Source organism: Simochromis diagramma, unplaced genomic scaffold (genome assembly GCF_900408965.1).
Source record: "Simochromis diagramma unplaced genomic scaffold, fSimDia1.1 OVJJ01000321.1, whole genome shotgun sequence".
Classification (NCBI taxonomy): Eukaryota; Metazoa; Chordata; class Actinopteri; order Cichliformes; family Cichlidae; genus Simochromis; species Simochromis diagramma.
This window is the reverse complement of record NW_024386772.1, coordinates 6,513,773-6,532,720: the sequence shown is the minus strand read 5'-3', so window position 1 is coordinate 6,532,720 and position 18,948 is coordinate 6,513,773. Positions and strand designations below refer to the sequence as shown.

The 18,948-nt window shown below is 40.2% G+C and overlaps 1 protein-coding gene across 1 annotated transcript; it reads right to left on the bottom strand.

The window, feature by feature from the left end:
* Positions 1-882: 882 nt before the first annotated feature.
* fbxl20 (F-box and leucine-rich repeat protein 20) lies at positions 883-17,357 on the bottom strand. Its single transcript, XM_040045408.1, has 16 exons — positions 17,227-17,357; positions 16,804-16,969; positions 11,846-11,907; positions 10,951-11,005; positions 10,759-10,833; positions 9,749-9,843; positions 9,543-9,611; positions 9,362-9,457; positions 8,844-8,970; positions 8,334-8,408; positions 7,508-7,638; positions 7,070-7,130; positions 6,888-6,932; positions 6,743-6,799; positions 6,405-6,617; positions 883-4,299 (listed from the first exon to the last, which is right to left on the bottom strand). The coding sequence occupies exons 2-16, from the start codon at positions 16,843-16,845 to the stop codon at positions 4,192-4,194; spliced, it is 1,311 nt and encodes a 436-aa protein (XP_039901342.1). The 5' UTR covers positions 16,846-16,969; positions 17,227-17,357; the 3' UTR covers positions 883-4,191.
* Between the last annotated feature and the right edge of the window lie 1,591 nt (positions 17,358-18,948).

Here is an 18,948-nt window from a genome sequence, read left to right as displayed (position 1 = left end):
GCATGCAGTATGTTGTGAGCTCACATTTGAACCCACAGTCACCAATGTGACAATGTTTTTCACTATACCCAACTGCTTATCTGCATTTGTGATTAAAATACTTTTATAATAAGCTCGATCTAGAATAAAGGATACAATCAGACCTTTTTAAAGTCTGTCACTGACTTTGAGGCTCTGGTAGCCTGACCTGAGTCTTCAGATAACTGTTTTTTTAATATATTGTAGAAATGTTATTGTAGACATGTAGACAGCCTGAGGAGTTACATGTATATATGAATACCTGACAAATTAATTAAGGCATACAGGAAGAACTTGTGTCTTTGGATTCATCTCTAGTCACACTAACATTACAGGAAATCAAGAAATAAATTTAGACATGTATTAATGCTATGCTAAACACGTATTGTTCATATTTCAAATGTTTGCTTTTTGCTGTAAGGCTTTTCCATTTTTGGAAGAGACTTTAGGGCACGTCATGTTAGGAGTGCAGGGGTATTGGTAGATATTTAAAAATCAGAGGAGGATTCATTTTATTTCAGTTTCAGGGTTTTTGTGCATTTTGGCTCACGTTTTCCATTATGATTGAAATCAATACCACCTGCATTTTTCCTTTACGACAGCCACATTTACTTCTATTTGACACGTAGCTGAAGGAAAAAAAAAAAAAAAAAAAAAAAAGAATTAAAAAAAATTATATTAATAATAATTATATATTCCAGTCTGGGACTTCTAGTTTAACCAGTTTTCTTCAGAACTGGATCCTGAAATGAGCTGAGAGCTGATATCATAGCAGCAGAGAGGAGAGTGGCTCATTGCTGCCATCTACTGCTGCAATGATAAACCACCATTAACCACAAAGTGAGAACAAGGTCCAAACAACTCTTAATAATATAGGTATATATTTATTCATACGTACATATTCATTTATAATCGGTTAATTGTAAAAAAAGAAAAAAAAGAAAAAAGAGATTTACAGTAATTTAACTACAGTCATTGTCAAAACTTTTTTTGTTTAAATATCTCAGGTGCCAATCTACCCTGAACACACACTTGTAAGTTCACCTGTTGCCCTCTGCCTCTGTCCTTATCCACAACCTTACTCCAGTGTTTAGGATCAAACAAACGGACCCAGAGCGTAACAGCTCGACTTCTGTGTAAACTGGTGGAAGATCTGACACACGCACACACAAAGGTGTTTTGTTACTGTAAGGGAAAATAAGTCTGGTGTTTTGCTGTGTAGAGCCTGTAGTGTATTTCTGTACCATGAAAAAAGAAGGAAAAAAACAAACAAACAAAAAAACAAAAAAAAAAAAAAACAGGTGACAAGTCATTTCTTTTGTACATATATAAAACCTTCAGGAGCAAGTTGAGTACTATTAGTTGTAGTCCATGTTGTCGGCATGCGTTTATGACTTAACTGGTGCACGACGAGGACAAGCAGATTTGACATCCCAGCTCACAGACTAGATTCCCTGACTTTCTTTTTCCTTGAGTTAACAGTCTTAAAACCAGAGCACAGTGACAGAGTGCATTACATTACTCCACCATTTTGACTCTTGGTTCTTCTCTAATCCCCCATAAACCCAATTCAAACAAAACAGATCAGACTGGATTACACTGGATTCATCTCGGCTTGTATTATCCTGCTTGTCATAGCTGTCAAATCGCACGCAGACACACCGAACAGAATCATCACTCTGCGTTTTGCATGATAGATGCCTGTTGCTGAGCACATCAAAACCAAAGCACAGGGACATTTGCAGGTAATCAAAATTTTTGCAGTGAGTTTTCCTGTTTTTGTTGTATTGAAGCATTTGGATAGGTGCATTATGGGACGGATCCCATTTGGAACGGCAAGGCATAAAAATGAAGAAGAGAAAAGCACACTTAACGGGGGGAAAAAGAAAATCTTTCCGTCCTTCTCCTTGATGGAAACATTCAATAAGCAGACCGTACGTCATACATACACGTCATTGTGACCGTTAGCCCTAGATTAAAAAAAATAAAAAAAATAAATCTGACTCACATTTAACATTTCAAACAATTGCACTGGTGCGAACACTTCTCCTGGACAAAGACTACACTCTGGACATTAACAATAAACTCTGGATAAAAACAAACTCCATCAGATCAAAACTAAGGACTGGAAGAGGGCTCAAACTCAACTTGGAGACACTGAACTTGTGACTTCAAACACAAACAGGCAGAATCCAAACCACAGCAAAACAGAAAAACAAAGAAAGCTCCAGAGGAAAATCGTGTAGAGGAGAAAGCAGTAAAAGACACATTTATAAAATGAAAAGGGAACAGGAGATAATGAATGAAGCCGGTGCAAGTGTAGGACAAGATAATCCATAAGAAAAGGCGCCAATACTTTAAAGGGCAGGGGAGGGGGCTGAAGTCCATTATAGCCCTCTTTTGTGACAAAAATCATTCCATCATATCTGTCAGCAGGCCAGAGCTGTGCGCTCAAGATTCAGTCAACTTCCTCCACCAGTCTGATCTGGTTGTAACCTCCTGCAGCATCACTGGTCCCAGACAGACGGAGGAGGTCACAGGTGGCAGGGTGCAGCACACTATCACTCCGTCCCCTGCAAGGCCTCATAGAAGTTGAGGAGTCGCAGATGCCACTCCAACATCAAGCACATCCTTCCGCCACTGCGTGGGGTTCACCAGTTCCTCGTCATTGGAACCATCAAGGACTCGAAAACAAGCTCGACTTAATGAAATCAAACTAACTGAAAATAGCTTTACTTTGATTGTTTTCAGTTGGCTTTTTCTTTCCATTGTCCTGGTCTGACACCATGAATTAATGCGGTCGGACCTTTTTTGTTGACAAAAGAGAAAAGAAAAAAAAAAAAAGTATCTTTTTAACGTCTTCTTTTGTTGACATGAGCCTTCACATGCCAGCATCAGTTTGTCTCACTCCATATAGAGTACTGGGTCATTTTTTTTTTACTCTCCAAAAGCTCCAGCACATATTCTCACGCACATCTGCACGTAAACAAGCATGCTCGAGACTCCTCAGAAAGACTCATCGACGGTAATTTCTGCCCCGTCTCATATCATCATGTTGCTGTTTATCTGGCTTCAACTCTCTGACTCCCGCAGTCCTCACATATTTACATTGAGATTTTAAAAAACTAGAGGTGTTACATGCAACATTTGGCATCTTCTCAAGTCCCCACTTGTAAGCCTTAATTGTCCATTTTTAGAAAAATATTAAACTTTGTCTTCTTTTTTATTTTTCCTCTGCACTATATTGAAGCTTCTGATTGTAACAGAGAGAGACAGAGAGAGGTGAGGGCATATTCGCTGCAAGCGCAGTGTATGCGTTAATTGAGGATTTTTTTTATTTATGTGTGTGTGTGTGTTGTTAGTTGTTAGTAGTCTTCAATTTTGAGATGCCGGTTTTGTAAAGTGTCTCATCATTGCTTTATTGTAAGTGCAAATAGCTGCAAGTATTCTTAATAAAATAACATAAAAAAATCAAAGTTTCTGCTGCATTCTTGTGGGGATGTTGGCAGTTAGGTGGCTACATCGCTGCCCCTCTTTTGAAATAAACAGCCTGTAGAACCAAGCGAACACTGGTCGTACTCAAGTGCAGTTCCCGTCTAGAGGTAGCTGTTGAGTTGACCTTTAAACACTAAGGGAATTGTGTTTGGGAGTTTGAGTGGGATCTTTCAGCCATGTTTAAAAGCTCAAAGTGCTTGATAAGTAAAAAGCTGTAATGGTTTTCCGTTTGAAAGACGGACTCATTCGTTAGGATTTTTTGTTGTACTTCATTTGATGACGAGTTAAATCCCTTAATGGTGATAACATTTTTTAAAACATAAAACTTCTTTGTAATACTGGTGTGTCCACTGAACACAGCCCAGGAATGTCCTCCAAAAGTTAATCTGTGTAAATGTGTCTCTTCACTTGAGCTTGTATTAAAGCCTATCGTATATGTTCTGTTTGTGTGCAGTGGTAAGATTTAAGAACGTTTTGGGGAAATTTACCCAAGACCCTGTAGTGTTGTTTGGCTCTCTCCCTCTCTCTGCAGCTCCAAAAGGGGGACACACCAGCATGTAGTCTGTGACAAGGGGCCAGGAGTGGTGGGGGGGGAGTAGGTCAGGGGTCAAGTGACTGGCTGCAGGGAGCATGTACGAGGGACACAGCGAGAGGGAAGAGGGGGCTGTTCGCTTTACATCATAGCAGGACACAGCAGCGGCAAAACCTCTGACGGCTGCCCCCGACTGAGGGGGGTGGAGTGACAGGAGCGAAGTATGCATGCACTTTGATGTTAGGCAGATGAGTCTGTAGTAAAAAAAAAAAAAAAAAAAAAAAAAAAAAAAAAAAAAAACACACAAACGAGAGAGAAACAGATGGAAATGTATTAATCGCTCGTACAAATATGTGGAAAGCTGTTCTGGGACATTTAGTACATCAGTAGCTATAGCTTTGCTGCAAACCTCAAGTTTATTTTTGTTTCAGTAATCAAAAACGATGTCAAACTGCTGTCGACACAGCTATGTCTGATTTTCATTCAAATTCAAAGACTAACATAGGATTCAGTGAAGTCTGACTTGATCTGGACAGAGTGTTCACTCACTGCTGTCAAGGAGACAGTTTGTTTTTCACAGCTTAAGTTTTGATTCATCACTTCATGTGGGTGGATCGATGACTCAGACAGAGTTTCATTTGGACAAAATGCATGAATCTGTGTTGTCTGATTCCACCCTCTGCATTACATCTATACTTCGTGATCATGCTGATGAGGAGGAAAGGTTAGAGAGCACCAGTCTAACCTCCTACATCAATAGTGATAGTAGTTTGCATTTTCAGCATTCTTCTGTAAAAGGACAAATGGCTTGACTGACAAAGCAACTCTAAGAATGCAATACCTTTGTGGTAGTGTTTGTGCTCTTGCTACACAGCATTGTTTACAAAGGTAAACAACTAAACATCCATAGTGGTTTCACACAAGAACTCTGGACAATGTCGGGAGAATCAAGTCCAGACATTGTCTTTAGTTGTCCTTTTCCTTATACATTACACACGACAGGAGTTGTCTGTTTTACTTGTTACAACTACTTGAAATATTCTGTATGCTTTTTACAAAGCCTGGTGCCTGGGTAGAGCATACACCAGTGACAAAACTCAACACACAGGTTAATCACGCAAACTTTGTGCTAGGTAGTTAAATGTCTGCTCTAGCTGAGACAGACATTTGGATTTTAACAAATGGTCATGTGAAAAAAAAAAAAAAAAGTTTGTTTTTTTTACAAAAAACAAAAACCTGTAAAAAACTACACACCCATCCCATGATTCAATAAATTGTTGAACCGTCTTTAGCAGCAATAAACTGAATCAGTTGTTTTCAAGATGACTTTATTCATCTCTAACATTGCTGAGGAGGAATGTTGGAGGAGGAACGTCGCACCCTTCTTTACAACACTGCCTTTTTTTATGCACAGCTCGCTTAAAGTACGGCCACAGCATTTCAGTCAGGTTTACGTCTGGACTTTGGCTGTGCCTTTGCAACACCATGATTCTTTTCTTTTTCAGTCATTTTGTTGTAGACATGCTGCTGTGCTTGGGATCATTGTCCTGCTGCATGACCCAGTTTCAGCTCAGAGTTAGCTTTTGGACAGATGGCCTCACATTTGACTCTAGAATATGTTGGTATACAGAGGAGTTCATGGTCAACTCAATGGTTGCAAGGTGTCCAGATCCTGTGGCTGCAAAATGTTTAAAAGTTACATACTGCTAATATGCAGTACTTTGTTTCCACCACACATGCTCACGCTGATCTTATCTGAAATTCTTCCAGATGCCTTGTGATTTATTCAGATGCAAATCTGCAAACCTAAGCCGTGCTGCCTATTTTTAGAGAGAAAAGGCTTTCTACTGGCAAACCTTCCAAACAAGCCATGTCTGTTTAGTGTTTTTTTTTTTTTATTTCTGCCCAATTGTCCTGTCATGAACATTGAAAATGCTTACTGAGACCTGCAGTGTCTGAAATCTAGTGCTTGGGTTTTCTTTGCATCGTGTCACCTTAGTGAAAATTGACTGGAACGTCCACTCCTGGAAATACCATGAAACATCACTATGAACTCTACTATGAAACATCTGCTTTCATAGTGGGGGTCACATTTGCTGATGATCAGTTAAACAAGTGCATTTGACTCGCAACACCCGGCTGCTACTTACTCAAGAAGAAGCAGTAAGGATGTATTTAGGGGTTTTTCCCCACAGGGCTGCTTACAGTCCTATGAAAATTGTGTTTTTCACAAGTGTGGTAAGATTTATTCAGTCAAAAAGAAATTGAATACATTTACATCAGCAGTGCAATTTGTGTTTACCATACATTCTGCAACTGAACAAGCACTTACTCATTACTCGCAGCCCACACAACTCACCCTTAGTCTCTTAATACCGGCGCGAGTGATCTGCTGGCAGTCATAGAGCTCGATGCGATCCAGACTATGGCAACTCTTCAGGTGCTCCAGTGAGGCATCTGTGATCAGGGGGCAGTTGTCCAGCTCGATCACCTCCAGACGGTCGTGAGCACAGGGGCCGCTGCCGAGGTGTCTGATGCCATCATCAGTAATCAGCTCACAGTGGGACAGACTCTGCAGGAACATTGTGGTACCAATACAGATGCTCTATTACTAAACTGTCTATGAAAACAGCCATGACATTATGCTTGAAAATGCTGCAGGAGCAAAATATGTTTGAGTGGCAAGCACACACTTACCAGGACTTGCAAACGGGGGCAGTGGATAGATAACTGGATGAGTGTTCCATCTGTGATCTGATGCAAAAGTGAAAGAAACACAATTCTCTTAAGCGAAGAAAAGGAGAAAACAGTTCAACCATTATATACCATATTGTTTATTTACCTGCACACATTCTTCTAAATCCATCTTCTCAAGCTCGTGACAGTTCTATCGAGAGAAATAACAGAGAAGAAAAGAGATTGCATAATCACTATGGATTTATGCATTTTAAAGGATTTTGTTGGATCCAAAGTTCTGCTTGCCATTTATCTGCAATGCAACCAAGAGGCAGACACCACACTCACCCTTGCTAATGTAGTGAAACCCACGTCTGTAAGCTGAGAGCAGCGAGCCACTTCTAATATTCTAAAAGAAGGAACACAATGAAGAGTTATACAGTTGAAGGGTCACTTAGAGTCCAAAATTTTGAGTTCTTTCACACTTAAAAGGTAACTGGCTCTACAGTCACAGGCCTCAAGATATCTGTACTGCAGACGGGTCAGTGTAATATCTTTTATTTCCATTCCATTACCTCAATCCTGCAATCTTTAAGCTTAAAATGAGAATTCAGGTCTTTCTTTTTGGAATTTGAAAGCGTACGAACAGTCTCCCGAACATCAGGCAGCCAGGACAAACACTCTTGAAACAAAGATTAGTTGGATTTTTATGTAAAAGAAATTAAATATTTTGCAGTTTCTCGCAAAACTCAGAACAAAGTTTGATGTGTAGGTGTGTGACGTCACCTGAGGCGGGGGCAGTTCTGTCCCAGAGCATGCAAGATGGCATCTGTGATGTTGCCACAACCTGACACACACAGAGACTGCAGGCGGTGACAACCCCGGCAAATTGTGATGAGCCCCTCATCTGTGATCTGCTGCTCACAGAAAGACACAGTACGTGTTTGTGTATGAGGGAAGTGAATCAAATCAACATCCACTGTGAAATGTAAAAACATGCCAGGCAAAACTTCTCTGTGTTGTGCTCTCTGGTAGATGTGCAAAAGCAAACAGTGTACAACCCTGTGTCCAAAATCAGTTATACAAACTATAACGAAAAGCAGAATAATATCAAAGTGTCAACTTCATATTAATATGAAAGCATCACTTTCTTTGGGATGCTCTTTATTTACTAGGTTAAATACAAACAGTTTGTATTTAACCTAGTTCTGTTTTTATTTTTAATTACCCTCTTTTCCATTTGAGCATTTACCCACCACAACCGTCAAGAAATATTTAATCAAATTCATAAAGAGCATACATTTTTAAAAATTAGTTTTAACAATTGATATGGTGTCTTTCTACTACTGTCGATATTGTTGTAAAATGATTAAAAGTAACACATTTTAGTTTTTTATTATATTGGTATGTGGTGTTTTAGAAAACTCATAATATACATGTTAAGAACAAAAAGAAAACAAAAAGAAAGCTATAGTGAAACGATGACAAAAATCAAAGACGAGATATGAGACAAGAAAGAGATGCAGAGGGGACTAAATGGATTGTGTGAGCAGGCTTTAGGGTCTGGATGTCCGTGTTCTGTGTTTCTTCTACTCTTGTTAAATGTACTTACGGAGCATGTCTGCAAGTTCAATGTGACCAATTCCGGACAGTGAGCTCCGATATGCTTTAGGGCCTCGTCTTCTAGCTGTGGAAAAGATTGGGAAGCATTGGGAAAGAAAACTGATATCTCAATAAGGAATTTCATAAGAGAAAAAGACTAAATCAGCGCAGACTGTTCTTTTTATTTATTTATTGGGTTTTTTGTTGTTGTTTTTTTTTTAAATCCAATGTCTGTCCCTGATGGTATGCTTTGTTGCATGGGAAAATTTTTCTTTTATGTGTGCAGCTGCCACTTTTTCCTTGCAATAAATAAGAAGAACTAGTGAAAGTGAAGATGACAAAAAGTCTAAGATTAAAGTGGACCCTATTCACTACAGTGTTGACTGATAGAAAACAGAGCACCTAAGAAGTCACTACTTTGAAACTGAAAGGAAAAAAAAAAAGTTTTCTAATGTGTTCAATAAAATGTTACACAGAATGAAATTGCCAGCAACTTATTATAACATAATCACGTGTGTACCTGGGTGCAGCCCTTGAGGAAAAGACATTTGAGACCAGGGCAGGAGCGCACCAGGGCCTGGATGCCATCCTTCGTGACTTGATCACACCAGGAAATGTTCAGCTGCTCCAGCAAAGGACAACCCTCACTGAGAATAGAACAAAGAAAAGGGTGAGCAGCGGAAACTTGCAAAGGATGAAAGGTGCAATGACAATTAGGGGAAATGTTAAATGCATAACAAAATTGAAATCTTCTCACATTATTCGTATCTCTTCTGTGACTTGTGTAGGTTTAAAAAGAAAAAATGAATCACAGCCAACAAGTAGTACATAGGATTGAAGGGGACTTATTAAGCTAATTTCCGGCTTCATATATTTATTCTGGAACTCAGCTAAATGGTCATGTTTAATAGAAAGTATTCACCACTGTAACATTATGTTTGAGAGGGACAAAAAAGAACAGACATAACAGGTTCACTTTGATATATGTGCTTTAAAATTAGTGGGAAAACAGCATATCAAAATAACAACTGGCCATACCTGAGCGCTTTGAGTGAAAGGTTGGTGATGGAGGTACACGAGGCGAGGTCCAGGTGCTTTAGCTTTGGACAAAACTTACTGAGGCTATTACACGTGCTGCAGAAGAACAATACAGTGATAAAAAGTGTATTATGATATGTTAGATACATTAACCGCACTGCTGCATGGACTGTTACTATACCTGTCTGTGATCTTGGTGCAACCGTTCAGATTAAGCACCTCAATGTTCCTGCAGTTCTGTGAGAAAGTCCTAAAGAGAGAGAGAGAGAGAAAGAGAAAAAGAAACATTTGTGTGATATCAGTCATTCTGCACTTCTCTCATTATCTCCCCTCAGGGTCTGAACTAGTATGAGAATTTCAATTAGGCGAGGTCCTCACTAAACTCACCTCAGGGCACTGTCACCCACACCCAGGCAACCCCGCAGGCTCAGCTTCCTAAGGAATCCCCCACATCGCTTTGAAATATTCTCCACCACTCGACCCTGCAACAAAAAGAAACATACTCTTTCTGCTGTATTTGTTTCTACAGCACCTTTAAAGTACCGAGTATAAAGTGACATATAAGCTGCGATCATAAAGTTCACAGACTCCACCTAAAACAAACAAAGATGACACACATGGTTTACATTTGGCTCATTTACTCTTCGAGATCAACTCCTCTTGCATTAGAAAGCCTCCCAGCCATTTTTACATTGGTCTCTTAGAGTTCATCGCAGGTCACGTTCGCATAAACCGCATATCTGCGATTTCTCTGTGGATCTCAAAACTGACACAGCATTAATGTGTTCTGGTGGTTAGAAATTGTTCTGTGACTCACAGACCATGGCTGCTTATAAGGGGAGTACAACCAGGAGCATACTGGTCATTATTTATTTATTATTTTTTACACATTGATGGGGTTGAGAATTCATCTTGCAGGGTTAGACTGTCAAAGTGGAGTTCTACTATTCCCCAGAGCTGTTCTATGGAGGACATATGACTGAAATAACCTAAACTGTGGTACTAAAAATGCAGTTTTACACCATACCCAAACAGTTTTCACCCACAAACCATCCTGCTCATCAAATTAGTCTCTGACTTCATCATCTTCTTCACAATTAAAACTATGTTGATACTGGGATAGGCTCAAACCTAGGGCCATAGATGGTTATTGATACACCCAAGGAGATCCAAACAAACTGCAAGCTGAAGATCCAATGAAGGTGATAAAAGTGGAACTTCCAGGCGGGGCCCAAAAAACATAGCAACTGCTCTTTAAGGGGCACAGTTCTGTGTAAGAAGACTACCATGAAGGGCAGATGGGTCAAATTTGAAGCATGATTTCATTTTTAATATTTGGAGTTGCAAACATTTATGATCGCATCTGTTAGTAATAAGATATAATGAAATCAACCAACTTCAATGTCCCTCTGAAAGTCAAAGAGGTCGATTCGTTGCCAGTTGCTGCCATCCAAGGCCAGAACATTCCAGGACTAAAAGCAGGGAGCGGAGGGGAGTGGACAGAAATTCTGAGTTATTTAGCATGCACACGCAGAACACATACTATAACTGAAACCACACACACGCACACCTTGTGAACACAGACTCACCCGTGAGACCTGGGCACAGCGACAGAGTGTCACCACATCCAGAAAGGAGAAGATTCTAGAAGACAGACAGGGACGGTTTAGAGACCATGATCCCCGCTGCCAGAAGCTTCCTCTTTACTGCCCTCAACGCAACCCTGTGTGTGCTTCCCCTAACAGCAGAGTGGTGTTGACTAAATCAGCTAATATTGCTTTTACTGTCATCAAAATACACTTCCCTGCTTGCAGAACAGATATGTTTTCTTAAAGTGAGGTCCTGACGGGGAAAGCATTTCTTTCTAAGGAATATAGTTGGATACCGATTAGAGGATCCTACAATGCAGCAAAAAACTGAATTGGGGTTGAAGCAGGGATGCAGTGAGTTGCAGCAGTCTGCCAGCCTCACAAATCACAGCACTGCACCAGGCCAAGCAGCACAGAGTCAGCAGCCGCAACACAGACAGCTTGGCTGGCAAGGCCGAGGTTTGAGTTATGGCCTTCATTTGCTGTTTGCTAAGAGGCTTGTGAGCACCCCCCCCCCTTTTTTTTTTTCTCTCAAATCAATTTAAAAGTTTTATAACCACGAGCACCTGTTTGTAATTATGCTTTTAGCACTGGTTGAGCAGTGGGTGTGTAGAGCCAAGAGAAATTGGCATCCTAGTGTTTGGAATCTTTGTTTAAAAAGGGCAAGTGAACATAAACGATATGATTGTGAGACACACAATATTTGCGTGTGTTAGGGTAACACACAGAGGATGGAGGTGCTGCCTTTGAGTATGATTTTGTGCCGTAGTAAAGTCATGAATGTGACTGTGGAAATTTCAACATGCAAATTTTGCTTTCCTCAAAAAACAAACAATAAAAAAAAAAATAAAAAAAAAACTGCAAGTAAGTTAAAGTACATCAAAATCTCACTCACCTTAGCAACAGCTCTTTAGGCAACTTCTTATTGATGACTGCCTCGTCACTATTTGTGAACATCTAAAAGGGTGGAGAAGATAATATCAGTCCTGGAGGCTATCACAAAGTGGCTGGGGCCCCTTTCATCCCCTCTCCTCACTCAAGGACGGCCCCAACACATAAGCAAGGATAAAAGATCGTAATCTCATCAGCTGAGATGGATTCAATGTCAATTCCCAGAAAACACGAAGGGTGACGGAAGATAAACTAACACAGGCCACAGCGAGGTGGGACTTTGTACTGTCAACTACAAGGCTGTGATGGCCTATGCTTTCATCTTATCTTTCCTGCATGCATATCCGTCTTAGTATACGTGCTATTGAGTAAGACCCAGTGTTCAAAACAGTAAGTACTGAAACTTTAAACTGGAATTGGTTACAGTACCATATATCTTTTGTGACTCTAAGACAAATAATTCGAGCTTCAGCAAACAGCTAAATGGGTTTCCACACAAATAACTGCATGCTGTGTGAGCACAAATTTGAGTCCAATTCAGAGAAAAAAAGTCACAGTAAACAAAGAGACAATAAATTTGCATTTATTGAGTCCCAGCTACACACACCCTTCTTACTGAGGAATTTAGGGTTCCCATAATTTGTGGGAAATGATACTGTGCTAAATCACTGAATGCAAGATGTTGAGACAATGGTCCTTGGAAACACGTACTCAATCACAACAGGATGAATAAAGTAACATCTGGCTCAATCCATTTTTCTCCAAAGATTCCGAAAACAAAACGTTTATACCAGGGGCGGATCTGGCTTGTAAATAAAAAGTGGCAGAAGGCACATGTTAATTACATGAGGTAAAAGATTTATGACAAGATCAACAAGGTGTTTGTCAATTCTTATTTGCACTACTTGATAGAAACAAATACCACCAATTCCAAAAAGAAAGATTTATTTACCCCGTTTTAACAAAGGGAATGATTTAAAGGTCCCAACAGAGTTCTATTTTGATTATTGGTGTTTATCCTGAAGCCACACAATAGCGTCAGATTTTGAGGGACGTGCACATAAACCCATTCATCAACTCACAAAAACAGACTGTCACGTCTGCCAGTTGAAATTGAGGCCTGGATCTTTACGAAACACACAAACGCGCACACACAAATAAGGCATCTTGGGGTCAAAGCTGTTCTATGTCTTTCTGATAAAAACACAAACTCTTTCTCAAGCTGCACACACACACACACACTCACACAGCTGTATGCGGGGGCTGCCTGCCAGCGCAGACGTGTAAAATTTTGAGGGAGTAAGAAGGGACAGACATTTGCTGTTTGGATTTGGGGCAAATTGACTCTGACAGCACGCCTTCCAGAGCGTTTCTTTCTGGCCAAATAATCCAGAGCTGTTTCAAAAGAAGCAGATGTCCGTGGTCAACAGCCATACACAGTACCCTTTTGTAATCTACCATAAAATGATGCAGTATGAATGTGACCATTATGTTTTGGCCACTGCTCAGTTATAAAAAGTAATGCAGGGGGTTAAAACAAACAAACAAACAAAAAACAAAACAAGCTGGGTGTTCTGTAGTTTGTAGTAAACCACTGCAGAGGCAAAGGGTAATTTTATTTTTAGGAAATGTGTAAATGTTCCTTCCTGGCAATAAATAATTAGATCCTGGTCGTTTGATCTATAGGAGGGGCTTATATTTGAGTTTTAGGTTATTATTGCATACATGCACTGATTGAATTAGGCACAACTAAATATGGTGAAGTCAAGGAACCTGTTTAAGGTCAGAAATTTAAACCAGTTTAAACCTCCAAAATAGTTGTTTACATACTCTTTCTAATTAGTGAATACAATGAGTGGCCATTTAAGTATCTATTTTTCCAGTCTGTTGGGTGGTCTTTTGTTAACAGAATAAAAGTGCAACAGCTCAGTGCTTGCAGCAGAGCTGTGTATTTAACACAACTTCCTTCCCTGCCTTTCAAAATAAAACACTCACTGGCAGACTGCATTTTTGATGACTTACCAGCCAGCATATTTGGTTTCAAGCTTCTTATAACTAACCACCAAAACCTAAAAGCTACTGAGCATACCATTTGTTAAATTTGCTTGGAATTATAATCCTAGGTTAGTGAACAACAAAGGCTTTGTTTAGCTCATATCATAAGTTAAGCCCAACTGATAGATTACTTGGCCAATATCATCAACTGACAGTGGCAGACGCTGTCGATCCCTGCCACGGTGTGACCACACTCCTATCGCCAATTTAGAATGACCAATTAACCCAACTTCCATTTCTCTGACCTGCAGTATCTGTGAGCCACGGGGGCAAACGAGCAAATTCCACACAGAAACCAGGGCCTTCTCACTTTGAGATGACAGTGCTAAATGTTGCACCACCACAAACCACTTAAAAAAGTCAAAAACAAAAAACAACAGCTGTAATTTACAAATCTTCACATAGTTTGTCCAGCTGAGCAGCTTCATTGTTTAGAACAGTTTCGATCCTTTTTGCAGAATCCCAGCCCTTCCCCATTCCCAAGGGGTCAAAGACTGCAGATATGTCAACAGCTAGAGTCTCACAGAGATACATTAAGTGTCCTTTGGCAATGGCATGAGGTTATAGGAACAAATATGACACATCATGCTTGCCACATATAAATGGTTGTTGATCTTTGGTTGTTGATATTCCTATTTCTGTTACATTGACTTTAGTTTTTTAACTGTTGTAACTGAAGAATTTCCCCAAATCCTGACTTAATATTTACATCACATCTTATCTTAGCTTGTCTTAGTGGACCCCTTCACATAGTGGGTAAGAACAAACAGGACACAAACTGCAGTCTTCTGGATGGCAAACATGTAACTTTGGACTCAGTTTGTCACTCAGCATCTAATATTGTCAGGATTGGCATTGGTTCCTTGAAACACCCAAGTACAACTTGTATGTTCAATGGGATCTGATGGAACAGTAGTAGCTGATGCCCCCAACAGATCAGATCACGGCTAATCATTTGCTGGTGCAAAGTCCAGCGGCATCTTCACTTTAAGTTATTATCTAGTGTTTTGAATAGACTGCTTAAAAGTTAATAAGCAATGAAAACATCCATTTTCATACTGCTGGCTGATATGTCGATACCCAGATTTTTTTTTTTTTTACTTCCTAAAAATCAGATGTGTGTGTGTGTGTGTGTGTGTGTGTGTGTGTGTGTGTGTATATATATATATATATATATACACACACACACACACACACACACACACACACACACATACACAAAATGTAAAATAATTAGGCCCAGTCATATCTTAAAGCCTTCATAGTACATTGTTATGCTTATGTAGCATTTTGTTCTTAGACAGCAGGCTTACTTGTGTTTCCTAGAGTTTTTAAAAGTAGAATAGGAAGCAGAGCCTTCAACTATCCAGCTCCTGCAACAATTATACTGCAACAGGCTTAGGCTGCTGGGTGGCTTCCCATGATGCACTGACCATTTCCTCTTCACTCATTTCTTTTCACCCTCCATGTGTCCATACACCACAACTGCATGTTGGCAATTATTAAATTCAGCTTATCTCCCATAGTTTGCCTTTTCTGCCATCTCTCTCTGCTCCCACAACTGGTCACAGTGGATGGCTGTCCCTCCACGAGCATGGTTCTGCCAGAGGTTTTTTTCCCGTTAAAATTCAGTGTTTCCTTCCCACTGTTGCCAAGTGCTCCCTCATTGGTGGTCATATTATCGTTGGGGTTTCTTAAAAAATTTTAAGATCTTTACCTTACAATATAAAAGTGTCCTGAGCCAACTGTTGCTGTGAATTGGTGCTATAATAGATCAAATGTCTTCAAGTTAAAAAAACAAAAACAAGTACATAAATTTGTGAACTACACAAAACAACAACAACAACAACACAAAACCTTAACTACAGAATGTTCGAAAAATAGAAACACTTTTATCTTGAAGGCAAAACATCGCCATTTCCGCTTCTCCCCTCTCCTAAATCCAGATACCTTTAAACAGCAGCTCCGCCGCAGCTGTCGGGCCAGAAGGTAACGGCCTGAGTCCTCTGAGTCGTCAGCTGTTCACCGTTAAAAATAAATAAAACCACACACACAAATCCCACGCTAGCTGGGGATTAAACAACATCAAATGCTCGGGCTATACAGGCCAATGTCAGTGGCCGGATACATTTGTTTGTATATAAGTTCGCACCAAAATATTGAGCTACGCTTGCGCGGCTGCGACACAAAGTTTATGGTAATAGCCTTGCATTGGGGGAAAAAAAACCCAACAACGACACTGTAGGTAGACAGCGTACATATGGGCCTTTTGAGACGAGTATAGGTTATGATGTGTGTTACACTGTAATAGCCCGGCACTATTTTCAGATATTTTGTGCTAACACCGGGTGCAGGTAGCAGACTGAGGCCACCACCGCCGCAGCGGCTATAGATATAGCATACATAACGAGGTCTCAAAAGAGAGAAGGGGGGAACATAACAATCCTGCATATGAGGATAATTTTAAGCAGCTTCTTTTCAAAGTGAAACCACTAAATCCTCCACTTCTGCTCATTATGTTGACGTGTGTCGAAGCTTTCCTCGGCGTGCTCTGTGTAGCCTCATTGTCTTTGTTTTGACGGCGCAAAGGGAAACGAGGACAACGTTTAAAGAGCACTCAAAATGCCTTGAAAGTGGCTGCGAGCAGCACGTCGGCTTTAGTGGAAAATACTGACGTGCGTCTTCTCCACGCCAGGCCTCGACAGCCTATATGTTGCTTGAACAACACAACAGTGTTTGACCTAATCCCAAATACTGACTGCGGAAGCTGCATCAATAGCCTCCCCATAAGCGCAGTTTTATAATAATTATAGCAACAGTCAACACGCAGGCCCGGATCGTAGCGGTTATATCGGCTATTTTAAATGTGTCTCAGTGACTGTCAGTTAATGGAAATAATTAACTCACCTCAAACCGGCTCCGCGAAACACCATTTACCTCCTTCCCCATGTCGGACGCTGGTAACCGACTCAATGGATTCGGTGTAGGCGCAGTAAAATGCAGATACGGGCCCTCTCCACGATTATCATGCTACCGTCCTCTCGGTAGCTCCGGTGGTTTGATGTATTTTGACCTGTACCACGAACCACAAAACCTCTTGTTACCGATAAAAACAAAATATATGGGTTACGAGCAGCAGCCAGCCAGCCATAAGCCACTTCTCTTATCAGCTCGATTCGCCCTCACCTCCTCCTCCCCCTATAAGCACAGCTTTCTATCCATCCACACAATAGCCCGACAGCAGTGGGGCAGACTAAAATTCAGCCGGTACAACCCCTACATCCATAATAAATAAATAACATTAATATGAAAAATAATAAATATAATGACCTTGCTCAGTGCGCACTATTTCTTGCTCTCTGACTGCTCCTTTAACCAAAGCTCACAGAGGAGCAAATATAAATATCAAAGTGGGGTGTCAACCATTTGCCCGCACACGTAGCATGAATACCTATCAAGGGTTTGGGGCCACATGTGATAATTAAAAAGTTAGATCAGACTTAAAGTTCATACAGACTTTGTGAGAAAACATAGGCTAAAAAATTATGTTCCTCTTATAGTATGAAACAAAAACATCTAAAGTGAAGTGCATATCTGATATGAGTACTGCCACTTGAAGACCTTTCCACTGTATTAAAAACAGTATTAAAACCAGAATAGAACCTGTGAGTTCGGCATTTTATTAACTATCAGTAACGGTTAACACTCGTTTTTAGATTATTCTATCTCATCTGCTGTTATTAAACATTCCAACTTTGTTATTGCAATAGGGAAACGCCACTTCCTCGTTTCTCCTCGGGCACACCCCTCGTCTACAGCGGGTCCAATCAGCATCCAAGGACGACAGCTCGTAATACTGCGTCATCGTAGAGCGTAAAACTAACACGCCAGACAACACTGAGTATCTATATCTATAGCAAAGCTAGTGATAGCTAATATGTTCTCTTACTTTCTAATGCGCAAATAGTAGTGTTTGGCTGGGGTCTGGTGCTCTGTAACTTTAAGAAAACAGCGATTTTTAATTGAACAATTATCTCCTGATGCCCCTAAGGATAAAGAACCCCCTTTTAAAGCGTGTGTAAATAATATACTTTTTTGGGGGGGGGTTTAATCCCAAGGTTTGAATTTGAAGAGGACCTTTGCATCTTTTGTTCTTTACTCACTGGCCACTTTATTAGATACATCTGTTCAACTGCTCTTTAATGCAGCTATTTAATCGACCACTTGCATGGCAACAACTCAATGCATTTAAGCTGCTAGAATTGTCAAGTAGACTTGTTGAAGTTCAAATTTATCATCAGAATGGAGAAGAAAAAGTTATTTAAGTGATTTTGTATGTAACTTGGTTGTTGGTGCCAGACAGTCTGGTGTGAGTATTTTAGAAACTGCTGATCTACAGGGATCTTCCCACACAACTGTTTCTAGGGTTTACAGGGAATGGTCCAAAATAAAGAGAAAATATCCAGTGAGCAGCAGTTCTCTGGGTGAAAATGGCTTGTTGATGTCAGAGGTCAGAGGAGAGTGGCCAGACTGCTTCAAGCTGTGTGAAAGGCAACAGCCACTCAAATAACCACTCATCACAACCAATATATGAAGAGCAATCATGAATGCACAATACATCAAACCTTGGAAAAATATTACCTGGTCTGATAAGTCTTGCAACATTTGGATCTTTGGATGTTCTGATGGCTGCTTCCAGCAGGATAACATGCCATGTTGCAGAGCTCAAATAACTGGTTTCCTTAAATGACAGTGAGTTCACTGTACTCTAACAGCTTCTAGAATCAACAGATCTCAATCCAATAGAGCCTCTTTGGGATGTGATGTATAATGATGTATATCATGGGTGTGCAGATGACAAATTTGTAGCAACTGTGAGATGCTATGATGTCAATATGGATCAAAACGTTTTCAGGATCTTATTGCATCTGTGCCATGAATAATTAAGGCAGTTCTGAAGGCAAGTGTCTCAGTACTGGCAAAGTGTACCTAATAAAATCACTTATGAGTGTATATGCAAATGTGTTAAGCTACAAAATACACACTCAGAAA